General features: G+C 44.2%; 1 protein-coding gene across 1 annotated transcript in view; it reads left to right on the top strand.

The window, feature by feature from the left end:
- Positions 1–15,731, top strand: part of LOC144124059 (uncharacterized) — a 91,434-nt gene that overhangs the window by 39,487 nt on the left and 36,216 nt on the right. The window contains exons 12-15 of the mRNA XM_077656730.1: positions 2,232–2,471; positions 7,742–7,790; positions 9,807–9,860; positions 10,854–11,027. Of these exons, the coding sequence (XP_077512856.1) occupies positions 2,232–2,471; positions 7,742–7,790; positions 9,807–9,860; positions 10,854–11,027 (517 nt within the window). The remainder of the gene's footprint in view (positions 1–2,231; positions 2,472–7,741; positions 7,791–9,806; positions 9,861–10,853; positions 11,028–15,731) is intronic.

Below are 15,731 nucleotides of genomic sequence, written 5' to 3'. Positions count from 1 at the left end.
TGCAGTGCTATGGAAAGTTTTCCAGTAAAGACCAAATTTGCCATGGGCATTAAAGTTGCCATATCTACGCAAACTTTGGTGATTCTTCTAAACAGAATTTACTAACACCTTTGTTACTATAAGCTGATGAATTCTGCCTCGCCCTGCCTTCTACTAGCCGTCCACGTTAGCTGAGCTTATAGATCGTCTGCGCCAGACAGGCGGTGTTAGTATATTCGGTAGCCAGACCGGGCTCAATTTTCTTCAACTACGGTGTAGCTTTCCAATGTAACCGCATGGCCTCATGCATTTAAGACCATGCTAATAATCCCTTTTACTTATAAAGTTTGCTTCAGCCGTCAGATAGGTTTTTTTGAAGTTATCGCAGTGTGAATAAGAAATGGCAAAGACACCAAGCAAGACTGTCATTAAAAGTCGCAGCATATTTAAATGGCGATGAAAGTGTCCTACAATGACGTCAGAAATATGTCCAGTGTGGAAAGTGTAGTCTAAGAATCAAGTCCTGTAGGAAATTTACGGTACCTCGCCAACCACCAGTTCTGAATGGTATGAGACAAAGGGGATGAAAGAAAGGCTCGCTGCTACCAATGATGCGTTTTGAGCTCCGTAGTAGCGCAATATCTACAGTTTGGTTTTGAGGAGGAAGAGATGCCCCTAAGACGAACACTTACTCTGCCTAATTTTAATCTTGAAATTAAGCGACATGCTTCTGTGCCATTCTGAATGTCAGATCAGGTGATGTTCTTGTAATATTTAGGCTTCAATATCGGCTACTACCTCTGAAGTCAAGACATGCCATAAATTATTAACCGTACTGATAGGAATGATTTCGTGCTATTTTACAACAAAACGGCGAATATGTTGGACAGAAATTACAAACACAGAAAAAAACTCAGTGGCTGTAATGTTCAAAGCTCTTGAAGTCTCGCCACGTTCGGGGCAAACGTGCCGCAGTAAAGAGATTCCCGAACAAATCTTTACAGACGCGCATCAGCCGCACATTAAGAGCGCAGTTTTGCTTACGTGCTTGCTGCGGTTCACTATTAAGTTGTCACGTTGTAACCGGAAAATCTTAAGAGCTCAATACGAAATGAACTCCGATTTCCAAGTTTGTCTTCATAAAGTTACTGAAATCCTGAGAAAGAATGCAACTTTCAAGGGTGCCCAGGACTTTTCACATGTCTGGCGGTGAGAAACTATGACCGCAGCTTGTGGCATCAGGTGATCAGGAACGAACTGCTCGGTTCATATTATGGAGTCCATACTATACCGAAGAAAAAATAGCTGAGAAAAGGAACGTGGCATATTGAATCTGTAAATTTATTTTAGATTCGCTGACCACGTTAGCAAAAGCCAGGCAAATTTTACAACGTTAACGCTTGTTGCTTAGATCCCGAAATTCACAGAATTGTAACTTAAATGACAGTTTTTTTTAATCTTTCCTCTTTGTCCCCTACTTAAGTCCCTTCAGTAAAACTTGGTGCTGTTTTAGTTTATCACTCATTCTTTGAATAAAAAAGCCTATAGCGTTATTAGGAAGACCACAAAGAAAGGACGACACAAAAAAGAAGCCCCTTCCCTCACGAAACGGTCCAGGTTTCTACCAACTTTATTAGACCAGCCACTGCCTAAGAAAACCCCTGCTAAGACGCGCACTCCTTGGCTTCGGCAGATGGGGCACTCGTGCCTAGAGTTAAGCTATAAATCAAGTGTGAAGCTTCAGCAGCGCGGGCAAGCGATACTGGTATCATTGAGTTTCCAAGCATGGCTTAAACGATGTTCTTTTTTGTCTATGAAATGTATGGGAACCGACTTGTGGATATTTTCGGGCAGCGTGCTTGCGAGCAGGATCCCTAGCACTCCCTTGCAGTGTTTAACCCCCCGCATGTTTGCGGGCTCATGGTTTCCGGCTGCATGCACCGTCCGACAGGCGTTTTCGATGCGTTTTATGACTGCGCGTCCCACCAGATGGCGACAAAGGTTGCACAAAGCACGAGACTCGGAAGGCAGCGCGAGGGAGGTGTATAGGTTAGACACGTGATCGCGGACTGGTGTCGTTATACGCGTCGTCTGTGGAGGCGAGTGTCCCATAAACAGCTTTCGCTGTAGACGCACTGAACCATACAACGCTCAAAGATAACTCTGAGCGTGTTGCTAGGTTATACAGCCCTAATAATGTAAGGCCAACCAGCTATTATATCATCGCCATCGCCATCATCGTTAATTGCCAGGTGATCACTCCTCAGCCGATAGTGCCATCCAGCGATTCATCAACGGACGAGACTGACGCCGAGTCCACAGGAACGTTTTCAAAAGAGGAGTCCACTACGAGTGCTAAGAACGTGACGGGGGCTGACACTACCGAGGTCTCACCCAGTTTGAACGTTACCGGCTCCCAGGAGACGACAGTCACAGCAGCAGCCACGACGACTGAAGCCACTTCCAAAGCTACTAGCGCCGTCAGCGAAGTGGTATGATTTCACAAAGAGAACTTTCATGATTTACCCCGCCGTCCTCTCTCTTCCTAAGTTGGCTTGCATTTCGAGGTCAATCCTGAGGTTATTGTCTGGCCTTAATGTGCAAAGTGTGAAAGTTGTCACTAGACAATCCCTACTCTGACTTGACCTAAAACTTAATATAAGCTCTGGGGGTTGCGAGGCTATGCTGTTAACAAGGAACAAAACAACTTGCTTCACAAAGAAAGGATCTTTGTCAGATAATGCATTAAGTTTGTCACCTTCGCTTCCTGCTGTTTCCGATGCGGTGTTTTGCCAATTTTTAAGAAACGCATGAAAGGAGGAAAAAAAACGGGCGGAGAGATAACTGTGAAAAAAAAATAAGGGCGAGGGATGCCCATTTTCGAGAACAAATCTCGTAAGTAACTGCGAAAAAAGGAACTAGCAACACACGTATTTAGTAGGCACCCTTGATTCATGACATGATTCCTGATTCCTGAAAACTTTGCACTCCTATTGCACGAACATGAACGTTTGTTCTAGCATTAAAAAAAAACAGGACCAATGATAACTTCGTGTCGCTGAGATACGAAAGGAAGGCAGGTGTCTACATATGCAGTTGTCATGCATACATAGCAGTGAGTGGGCAGCTCGGCGAATTTGCCGATGTGCAGCTCTGTACATAGGCCAAGAGGTTCAAAAAATTCATTCATTCAGTAATGCTGGCAGCGTCACTGCCCAAGCAAGAGAGGTTGAGGAGGAGCGTCTTTACTGAGCGCTCAAACATGGCGACGTCGCATTTATTTTTTATCTTGCCGGATTTCATGTGCCTTCGACAGCCGTGGCGTTAATCCGCTTCTCCTATTTCAAGCGGCAATATCATTTTGCAGCAATAGTTGGATGGGGTACTTTCTCTAAGGTAAACGATATCGCCGTCGTATTTCATGAACGGAAACCACCGCGTTCTCCTGCTGGTTATCAAAAATGTTATGAACCAGATTGAGTTGCGACCATTGCTGGTAATAAGCAACAACCAACCTCGTGAAAGCGCCGCATAGAAGCAACGCTCAAACTTGCTTCATATATTGCGTCTGAAAGCCCAACCTCCAACCTCGGCATTAACTGGACATGGCTGCTATCAGCTCCTAGCTTCGATCACACGCCCTCTTGTACTTGCTACGGACGCTGCCTAAGGTAGGGTCAATTCCAGTTTCTACTCTCAAGGCTGTTGTCCGCAGGGAGTCAAATATTTCAAGACGCCCATGTACACGTTATTCCAGGTACGCCTGAATACCAAAGCAGGTAAAAAAAAATCTGGCGCCGTTGCTCCGTCGACAAAGCTCAAGAGACGTAAGAAGCTCTTAGGACCAGGTAGAGACAACAGCGGAACAGGACGCGTTCACAAGAAAAGGAAATCGCAAGGGTGATGCCGGATGCACCAGCGTCGTCCTTGTGATTTCCTTTTCTTGTGTACGCACCCTGTTTCGCTGGTTTCTCTACCTGGTACCATGCACCAACTCGCCCAACAAGCTACGCTTCTACAAGCTCTTAGGAGCTGTCCCCACGAGCGTCCTGTCTTGAACTTTCTACCAATCTGCAGTCTAAAATGCGAACATATGTTTTTCTAGGTACTGAATAAAGATATGTCTCTGCTCATTTCAGGGGACCGTATGCATTAGGCGTCTATCTTCTATGATTGACAATTTTCAGTGGGAAAAGAGGTAACCATGAGCGTGTTCGTATAGCCATCGACATTGAAGCTCCTTTGGGTATTACTTAGAGCGCGCTTAAATCCGATCGTAAAACTAAAACCACGTCAGCACAGGAAAAAAATTAAAATTAGTAGTTTCTGACGAAATAAATTGGCGTGATAAATGTCTAACTTCTGGGTGGAAACCTCAACCAGGCCGTAAGAGAAGAGAGGAAGACAGGAGTGAAAGAAGAAAGAAAGAAAGGAGTGCCATGGTAGAGAGCTCCGGAATAATTTCGACCACCTGGGGATCTTTAATGTGCCCTGACATCGCACAGCACACGGGCGCCTTTTGCGTTTCGCCTCCATCGAAACGCGGCCACCGCGGTAGAGTTAGGTAATTCAGGAGATGGTCCCAAGAGAAAGAACAGAAACAATACGCTGCGCTAATGGTGTTTAAAGTGCAAAATACCGAGGACCAAAGAGCCCTCATAAAACAGGTCCGTCTGACAGTTCAAGTGAGTGGAGCCTTGGAATAAGGACCCCACCCACAAGCATCAAGAAACATTCCTCTGATTTGATTAAGGTTTGCCTACCTACCTAATGTGCAAAGTTCAGCATATTCATTGGTATTTCCTCCAAGCCTTTACTTTAGGAAGCAAAAATTATACGCCGACGTTTTCATATCAGTTTCATAAAGTACATTCGGAATATCTTTAATAAAATATAACCTGCAACTGCCGCACAGCGTGACATCACTCTTGTGCAACAAGAAGACAAGCAGCGGGTACACAATTGCAGAAAGGAGCAGGCCGAGAGTACAGCACCGTCCAACTTGTACAACTGGCTCCTCGCTGGCTGTTTCTTTGTTCTTGCACAAACCGCGGATCATCATCATCATCATCAGCCGGACTTCAACCACTGCAGGAGAAAGGCCTCGCCAATCATCATCATCGTCTTGACTAAGCCCACTGCGCGGCAAAGGACTCACTCCTGTCTGGCCAATTAACCTTCATGTACCAGCTGCGGCCACACTATGCCCGCAACCTTCATAATCTCATGCACCCACCTAAATTTCTCCCGCCCCTCGTTGCGCTTGCCTTCTCATAGAATGTAGTCCGTTAGCTTAAACGACCATCGGCTATCTTGCCTTCGCATTACATGCCCTGCCCAAGCCCATTTCTTCCACTTGATTTCGACTAGGATGTCATTAACCCGCGTTTGTTCCCTCACCCACTCCGCCTGCTTACGGTCTCTTAAAGTAACACCTATCAATTTTTTTCATGGCTCGCTGCATTGTCCTTAACTTAAGCTGAATCCTTTTCGTTAGCCTCCACGTTTCTGCCCATTGGTAACTACCGGTAAGCTTAAGATACAGCTGTTCTACACTTTTTCTCTTGAGGGATATTGGTAAACTGCTAGTCATGATCTGAGAGAACCTGCCATATGCGCTCCACTCCATTTTTATCCTTCTAGTTATTTCCCTCTCATGATCCGGATCAGCTGTCACTACCTGCCCTAAGTAAACGTATTCCTTTACCACTTCCAGCCCCTCGCTGCCAATTGTAAACTGTTGTTCCCTGCCTAGATTGTTGAACATTACTTTGGTAATCTTCATAATAATTTTTAGACATACAGTACTGCTCTGCCTAACTCACTGATCATGATTTGCTGTTCATCTCCTGAGTGACTCAGCAAGTCAATGTCATCAGCGAATCACAGATTATTTAAGTATTCTCTATTAACTCTTATCCGAATCTTCTCCCAATCCAGTCCTCTGAATACCTGCTCTAAACAGGCGGTGAATAGCATTTGCGAGATCCTGTCTCTTTGCCTGACGCCCTTCCTTACTTTAATTTTATTGCTGAATTTATGGAGGACTATTTTGTGTTTGCAGCCGTTATTGATATCTTCCAGTATTTTTACCTAGGTCCATTCTGCAGCCTGATTCAGCAATGCATGTATGACTGCTGAGGTTTCCGCTGAGCCACACGCTTTCTCGTATATAATGAAGACTATATATAGGCGTTGATTATATTCTGCGCATTTCTCTATCACATGATTTATAGTGTGAATATGGTCTATCGTTGACTCTCGTTTACGAAAGCCTGCCTGATCATTTGGTTGATTGAAACCTAATGTTGTCCTGACTCTATAAGCGATTACCTTCAATACCTTGTAGACGACGGACAGTAGGCTAACCGGCCTGTAATGTTTCAAGCACTTTACGTCTCCTTTCTTAAGAATTAAGATGATAGCATTCTTCCAAACTTCTGGTGTGATTGAGGTCATAAGGCATTGCGTGTGCACGGTGGATAGTTTTTCTAGCACAATCCCCCCAAAGTTCCTCAGCAGATCTGTTGTTACCTGATCCTCACAGCTACTTTTCCCCTTTTCATTGCTCCTAAGGATTTCTTTACTTCCTCTTTCTTTACTGGCGGCATGTTCCTATTGCTGTGGGCGACTGCCTCTCTCTTTGACGTCCTGATTATAATGGCTACATAATAGGTTTGTGTAGAACTCTTGGGCTAATTTAGCTATGTTATCCACATTGCTAATGACGTTGCCCTCTTTGTCTATTAACGCATACATCTAATTTTAGCCTACGCCTAGTTTCCTCTTCATCGCTTTTAGGATGCCAACTGTCAAAGCAGCCTATGAAACTTCACGGCTATAGGCGCGATATGACTGCGGGAAGACAGCGTCTAACATGACTTTTATCGCGTGCTATGGACACAAACATTGCATTAGCAACATTATGTTACAGTCTGGGGGAATTGGTTTAACATGCAAAAAATTACGGGATCTCAAACCGACACGCTGAAGTATTTATGAAGGAAACAAACACTTACTGAAATCAAGGAGGAGTAGGCAGAAAACTTTATTAAAAAGGAAGGGTGTTGTGCGAGGTTATGGGTGGGGTCCTCATTCCACGACTCCACTGGCTTGAGCTGCCCTGCGGACTTGTTGTATGAGGGCCCGTTGGTATTCCGGTTTATCGCTGGTCAGCAGCGCCTTCCACCGCTCGAAAGACGTGTTTTCCGTCTGCAGATTGAAAACAAGGAAAGCATAGGAAAATATTTCTTTTTTTTTTCTTGGGGTCGGTGAAATGAAACTAGTATTGTAATCATTTTTGTCTTAAAGAAAACTGCTTAAGAAATTCAAGGAAAAACAACAGCATGCCACTAGTAAGATCCAAACCCGCGACATCGGCATGTCGCGTATATTGTCCTGCCAATTGAACTACGTGGGCGACGCAATTTGCAGAGCAAGGCACGTGACATGTGGAGTGGGTGGGTTCGAATTCCACTCGCGGGTTTTGGTCGTTTTTTTTCTATAATTATTAGTTACCTTCAGGGCAAAATTCTATTACACTACTTATTTTCCATTGATTAACCCCACAGAAAAAGAAAACCTTTCCCTATGATTTCATTTATTTCAATGATAGTTTGCCTTCTCCACATGTATGTCGTAATAAGCCCCCGCTTTTACCTACCTTTGCCTGTTCAACCATCACGTATTCCATGTTGATGGTGAAATAATAGAATACTTATTAAAATATGCACTGTGCTGATATATTTCCCTGTCGTTACAGATTACTTCCACGATCCCCAGTGCAACGATGACGCCATCACGTCGAACGAGTAAGTTGTAGCATATACCACGTTTTATGATTTCGAGTATTTGCTTTTGTTTATATTTCTGATTACACGCCATCCAAAATACTTTCCGGTAGAAAAAGTACTTTTGTTAATCTTCAGCTGCCAGCTAGCAAGAGTCGTTTATTACCTCATTTGTGACTGTTTACGCCCGCATCAGCGTCACTGAGGACTGACGCGACAATATTTTGTTATTCCCAATATAAGTGTAACGAATACTTGAAAAGAGTTGCAAGTAATTTATTAATTGTAATGAACTACATTTTCTCCGACGTTTTTTGTAGTCCAGTTTTTTTCAGTAATTTATTGCTAATGATTTGTTAAATTTTTTTCCCGTGCACGAGTTGCAACGAGTGGCAAAGCTTCAAGAACCCGAACTCGGTGGCAAAATCTGTTGTAGCACGCCCCATTTTCCGCGCTTCGCATTTTATCACGACGGCACAACGGAATGCCATGTTTAGTGACCTTGGGCTTTGTCCGCTCACAGTACGAACAGCGCTGGGAGTTTTGCGTAATTTCAAGGTGGTGCGCAAACCGTTCGTATCATAAAGCAGCGCACTTCCCTCTGGAGCGTACTCATGGCATACACTCCTCAGTGTCGCTACTGATGTGTTTTTAAGTAAGCGTGGAATAAAATACCCAAGAAAACTCCGAAAAACAACTGCATGTGAAATTATGAACACATGTAGTACCACAGATCGTGGATCAAGTAAGACGCACCAGCTTGTTCTGGTCCATGTATATTTGTACAATGTTATTAAAACAACAGTAGCTTTTCTAACTGTTTGTTTACTTTTTATGGGCTGTAACTTTCAGATCAAGTAAATGCAGTTTTAAACGATTGCTTCCTTTTTGTAACGTGCACAACACTAGTGTAGAGGTACTGATGCGACGAAATACGGCAGCAGACGCAGTCCTTCGGAAGGAAGGGATTTAGATTTTCTTCTTAAATGTTTTGAACGCTTGTAATTGGATTTTTCATGGATGATAATCACAGCAATTCGAGGTATTCTTTCACAATGTTGACATCAGCTGACACGAGGCTATAAATAGCGAATGAGCTAGAGACAAAAATTTTGTATACGAGTATGGTAAGGTACTGTTATGGAATCATTGAAGGTAACAATACATTGTTCCGATATGTAGAAAAATCTTTTCAAGTTTTTCCATCGCTCGCATCAAGGAGTTAAGACTGCCGTAAAGAACCAATGAGGATCTTTTTTGCCGATAACTAAAACATTAATAACAAACAAATGCAAGCCTGCCGAGGGGAGATCTGTGAATATATTGACTGTTATAGTAAAATCTGGAAATATATGAAAAAAATTGCGTTCACTGACTACTGCCCGTTTAAAAATGCTTTTGTTCAGAATTGTTGAGCATGTATATTTTTCGGAAGACTGATGCCATAATTTAGTAAAATAAAAATATGCATCATCACCTTTTCTCGTCGTAGTTTATTAAGTTACATTTTGTTATCACTCCATGAAACTAAGATGCGTAATTCAATTAGATGAAAGCTGGATGCTATTCTAATAGGATCGAATGTAATGTGTTAAAACATGAAGCTCGTTCGCCCCAAAATTGTGCAGAAAAAAGTAAGCAAAAACTGGTTAATGCTATTCTCCTCCATCCCTCCTTGGTGGCGGACCACAGGACAGAATATATATGATTAGAATTTCGAAGCCAAAACCGCTTTACTGTACATTTTTCCTGCAGTTTGTGCCACACCTAAATCACGGACTCAAGTTTTATTGCAGCTACAGTCCACTCTGAGCGCTTTATAAAAATAACCACAGTTAAGTGCACCCTTTCAACTTTCATCGAATGAAAAAACAGAGCGTTTCAAAGTCAATGTAAGAAATGAGTAGGGTACAACTGAGCGCCAACTCCTCTAACTTATCTCTCATCCGATGAAACTACATGCAAATTTGCAACATACCCTGTTCTCAAGTTCTAACAAGAAAAACAAGTGATAAAAGATTTTTCTATTACTTTCAGCAATCTCGCTCTCCGGCGAAATGTACTGCAATACCTCATTCTGCGAACAGGAAGGCAAGTCGCACTCACTCTTGTTCTTTTCTTTCTCTCTCTTCCGTGAGCAACTATCTACGCGAGAACTCATTTTACTCGACATCTTGTTGTCAAAAACTAAACGTTTTGGCTGTCTAGGGCAGGCAGACCTTGTTTTTCCTTTCAAACAATAAAATATTAGGTCACAAAAAGAGTGCCAATGCACTCGGTCATATACGGAGGAACTGATACATCATTAAATTTTTCAAATGAGTTTTTTAAATAAGTCTTTTTTAAATTCAATTTTTTTAAAATTACCACCTAACAAAATTATTTACTTCAGTAAGAAGTCGGCCGCTACATTAAGAGCCGTAAAGGTACACAAAATTCCACCTTTCGCTTTTCTCTTTGCGAACGTTAGCGCTTATATGGATACGCTCTACTTCGCAAGCGAGCAAAACACGGCACGCGCAGCTCAAGTAGTATGCACGGGCCGCGTTGCAGGTTTTTGCACTCATGGCGTTTGCTCAGTAATAACAGTGCTCCTCGCCAAAATTTCTTTCAAGTCGTCACAATGGGTCACAGGAACTCAGTTGCCCACATCTGTAGACAGCGCACTGTTCACAAATACTGCATCAGACATTGGTGGTATGGCATCAATAAGAAGAACAATGAAGCGAATACAAAAGAACGATATAAAATAGTAATAATATTACCGTTTGAAAATAAATAATCTCTCTGCTCTGTGAGTAAACTGGAAGAATTTTTTTCAGTTCACTTTGCACAAAAGAAAACGCAGCTTAAATTTCACATAAAAAACAAGGTACAGGTATGCTGTACAGTGATAAACACTGCCGATTCGTATAATTACTTACCTTAAAAAAGTGCTTGCACACTGTAACGCTGCCTCATCGTATAAAGCGGTTGACATGCAATATTTGTGCGACTAATAGAAGGCAGGAAAAATACTGGTTTAAATGAAACAAACAAGTTATACATGGCTTTTCAATGCAACGGCACTTTGCGCTTATCCAGGGCGCTTCCTCTCTGACGTTCTGAAGGATCGAGCCAGCGACCCTTGTGACAATTTTTATGCGTACGTGTGTGCTGATTGGAGTCGTGCGTTGCCTGATTTGTCGGCCGTCTACATGGACACCGCTGACGCCATGACTGGGGCCATTGAAGACGCCGCTCGGAAAATACTCGACGGTGAGGGAACTTGACGTGCCTCGCTATAGCCGAGTGCCTGTCCCCTCCACCCCATTTTTTACTTCCCTTTTATCCCCAGTGGCGGCCACTAATGCAGGACGAAAAAAAAAACAAGAAAGCCTAGATAAATATTGAGCTCAGCCTTAAAGTTACGACCCGAGAGCGTTAATGGGGAATGCCAGTATATGTGGAATTGGTAAACTTTACTATGCATTCATAGATCGTTGGGAGTCCTTATAACAATCCTTGTGCAGTGGTGCAGCCGATAAGCGATGCGCCATTGCCTCGACAGGTGGCTGTTCAAAAACCGGTAGCGCTTGTGAGACCCAAAGGAACCTCTCGCATCTAATAACTAATTTAACTGCCACCTGCCACGGTGGGCAGGTCGTGATGACGGCACAAGGTCACGTAAGGTAGCTGACAGGTGGACCACCTGCTTTTTCGCTCGCAACACCGGCGACAACGACACGGCCGCCAGATTTTCTGCATAACGGCATCCTTGAAGCTATCGCGTTCAAAATGATCACTGTCATCGTGAACTCCTCAACTTCTTCGGCAAGGCAACTCGTCCAATCATTTCCGGTATATACGGCCGTTTGTTTATGAGTGTTCTGAAGCGTTCTGGGAGGCGATCGCACCTGTAACGGGTAGAAATCGGATGCTCTGGCTGTATTCCGAGCACTAGCTTCCCGCTGAGAGCGCCTCCATGCGCTCCAAGGTTATTCTCAGGGTAGTCGGGGCACCCTGGGTCAGGTTGGTACTTCCCACCCATAGCAGCGGCGCGCCGGCACGACGGCGATATACGACGGTGCGGCCGCCGATGTCAGGCGGTATAGTGGATGTGTGACAGTGTTTTGACGTTCTTGCTCCCGAGGTCTGCATAATCGTCAAATCAACGAAGCTAATAAACCTTTGTCGCTGCCTCGCAACGTTTTAACGCGACAGCGTTAAGGCTTCCCTGTGGGAAATTTCCGGTGTCGTCGTTGTGAACGAAAAAATCCGCGGAGAAGCAACCTAGGTGGGCCACCTAGGTCACGTGACCTTGTGGCGTCATTACAACCTGCCCACCGGGCTGTAAGCACACTGACAACCATGACAGGTGGCAATTAATGACTTATCGCGAGAAATTGCACGGGAGCAGCAACCTGGGTCGCACAAGCCCCACCGATGGCAGTACCTGCCACGGCAGGGCCATCGCTTAATCTTTGCACTACTGCGCCAGGAGTGATATGCGGACACCCAGGAATCCATAAATATAAAGTAGACAATGACTAATTCCGCATATAAGGGCTGTAACCAACTAAAGCTATCGCGTCATAACCATAAGGCGTAGCTTAATTGTCCCCTCCAATTTATTCACTGTTCCTATCAGCAGAGATCACCGCGCTCATGGCGGTGACAGCCGGACAAACACCCCAATTTCATCTGCGAAGCAGACTGTCTGCCTCCGTCAACTACGTTTGCCTTCTCCTGCAATCTAGTTCGATACCGTCAGTGATTATCAGTTATCTGTTCTTTGCATTACAGGGCCTTCTCATTCCCATTCTTTGTCTGGATTTCAAAGAGGAGATCACTAACATGCCTTTGTTCACCAACTCTGGTGTCTTTCTGTATTAACGTTTCACCTTCCATTTTACTGTTTGTAGTCCACTGCACGGTGCTCAATTTAAGTTGAAGCATTTTCGTTAGGGCGGACAAAGGCACTTGTCGCTTTGCGCTTTGACGATTATTGGCAAGGTAAATGTACACAAATCTCCGTTTTGGGGACATTGGTTAGACGCTATACATGATCTGGGAGTACCTACCAAATGCGCTCCACCACAGCCCCGTTCTCTTCGCTCAACACTTTCCATATTTTACAATGAAAAAAGTTGCGCGAAGACGCGACGGAAGAAGAGATGCCGTGTTGGTGTGTCTCTTGTTCCGTTCAGTTTGAGGGCGACGTTTTTCTTTTAAGATGAACCAGTAGCAACCTGCCCAGCTAGCTATTCCTGTGCAGCAAATTTCTATGTTACTCTTTCATAGAAAATATTATGCCTATTTCGTCATAAAGTGCACATAATAATACGTTCACGGCTCCTGTGACGTGATAAATTTGAAGCTCCCACCTATAGTATGGTGATGAGTACATGTTTGGGCGCGGCCACACTCCGTAACTATTGGTACCAACGCGAGAGGGACTTCGAACAGACTTAAAAATGCACAGTCAGCACAGGCGCCAGCTTCCGGCTGATTTATTACGGAAACTCGTATATATAACGTCTTGCCACAAAGCGAGTTTCATAGATTTTCCATGATAAGTCAATGAACCACGGAAGCGGATTAAAAATTTTATCTCTGGAAAAATTAAATAGCAGTAATGGTGTCATCTTGTCCGCAGTTACTAAGCACAGTAGACTGCACTTTTTCGGCTGGTCATTTTCTCACTGCTGTGTTACACATTCCTGCAACAAAATTTCAAGACCCTTCTGTAGTCCATTTCCTTTTCCTGAAGATGTGTGCGCATGATGTCCTGAACAGCATGTCAATCTCTTGCGGTAAGCAATGTTTAGACCAGTCAGCAAGGTGCCTCGATAAGCTTGGAGTAAAGAAGAATAAGCTCCAAACATCTCACGGCGGATACCTAGAGGCTTATTCAAAAACATATGGTTGTTAAATGTTTCATTCTTATTTGTGATAAATGTGCTGTTGTTGGCAGGAGTAAATCAAACATGTGAAATTTTCTAAATTGCATCGATCTGTAAACCAAACAACCAGCAGAGGAAGGGTTTGCTTTCTCAGAATTCTCAGCAATTATTGTCGAGGATTTCTTCGTAGCGTGTCTTGCTTTCTTCTCTTTTTGCCTTTCGCGCATGTAATTCGTGCACGTATCCTACCAGTTTTTTCCGGGGCGCTCAGAAAGGAATCCGTCGGAAATTAGCACGTGGGCTGCGTTGTACCCTCTTTGTGGCTCCGATATCTCATTTCCGCTTTAAAATATGGTTATTAGATACGCGAGCAATAGCTTTAGGAATACCTCGCTCCTAGATACAGCTTAAAGGGGCTGCGAAACAAAGCTTGAACGGATGCCGGTTACGCTTCAAATGGATTCTTTGTCACACAGATGCTCTCAAAAAGAATTACGTGAATCGATGCATAGGAACGGGAGTTATTCAATGAAGAAATTTCAAAATACAAGCAAACAATTGCTGCCCTCAACTCGATTTTCGCCCAGCTTCCCATTTCCATTTCACTCTCCCAATGACGACACTCAGTGCGACCAATAAAAACAGCCTATCTTAGCACGTGGCGGAAGTTTGCACTCCATGGTTACCTGTTCTCTGTAACTCGTTCATGCCAAGGCTGGCAGCGCCGTTTGCATGGTTACAACCATGTGAACGTCCAGCTGACCCACCGATGCTTCACCGTCACGTCGACGGCGCAGAAGGGAACACTGATCAGTGACGTTCCCTTATGGATCCGAACTCGAGCGCGAGATACTGCGACGGTGTGACAGCCTGCGCAAGGTATCAAACACATTTAGCATAGCGCGTACCGCTACTGCTTACCGCCAACCATCGCCCGTCGCTCCTAGCGCGCTGGTTGGCCACGGCGAGCAAGCAGCGCGCGCTGTTGACGGGAACGTGGCGCCATCTGGCACCACCGCCCGGAGATCCTCCAGAAGCTGACGATGCGCACTGCCTACTAAATGTGAAACGAACGCATCCTTCCTTGAGACCGAAACGAACACTTATAGATTGCAATGGCTTGATAGGATCGATTCCGCAAAGTCGCTGTCAGTTACATAGAGAGTAGCCATAAGTGTTTAGTGCTAAGTCGTAGGATGTTTACAGAGGCGCAAAGTTCTTCGATGCAAAAAGTAGCCAGTGCCTCTGGTGGCGTGTTTTTGTTTTACTTGATTTACAGTGTTTTTATCTAGGGCAAACAAGTTGGTTTTTTTAATGTAATATAAAACACAAAAACTTGACAAAACGTATCTCTAGTTATTAACGCAATTTGCAGTATACTCTTTGTCCAATCATCAAGCTCGCACTAAGTGATGTCATATCCGCTGCTAAAAACCGCCACTGTATGCTGACACCGTCAGCGGCCCGAATTTGTTTTTGCGAGCTAATTAAAATATTAAAAACCACAGTATACGCGATACGACCGATGCTAATAGCATCACTATAACTCATTCTATGCAACCAACAGGCAAAACGATGCACTTAAAATGTGTTTCGGGGCCCCTTTAAAATGGCTGATTGGCGCTCGCTCAATGCTGCACCTAGGCTTGGCAACTTTGATGAGCTGCGTGGTAACGATAGTCGTCGGCACATCGGCGCAGGTAATAAGGAACCGAACCTGTCATCATTGTACACGGCGTGGACGGTGTGCAACCAGAACGGTGAGAAAACGCCATAGAACTTATTCTTCCTTCGCACTTTCCTTTTGCTGCTCTCGGCAGTCACAGCGGTGGCGCCGTAGGAAATCGTCATGTCCAAGAGTTCTCTTCATGCCGTTTTCTGTACTTACCGAAAAACCTCAGTAATGGCTACACATCGTGTGTGAACCTAGACGTGTTCTGATTTTCCATAAATGGGGCTATGTATTTGGTTCGCTGCTTTTGTATAGAGGCCAAAAGGTTGGCATGAACACCGCACGTAGCTCGTTTTGAAATTTCCTTTCATCATTTCGAGCTCTGTGCATAATCCGCATAACATA

The sequence above is a fragment of the Amblyomma americanum genome, chromosome 3 (genome assembly GCF_052857255.1).
Source record: "Amblyomma americanum isolate KBUSLIRL-KWMA chromosome 3, ASM5285725v1, whole genome shotgun sequence".
Classification (NCBI taxonomy): Eukaryota; Metazoa; Arthropoda; class Arachnida; order Ixodida; family Ixodidae; genus Amblyomma; species Amblyomma americanum.
Note: the sequence above shows the minus strand (reverse complement) of the source record. Positions and strands in the feature narration are given on the sequence as shown.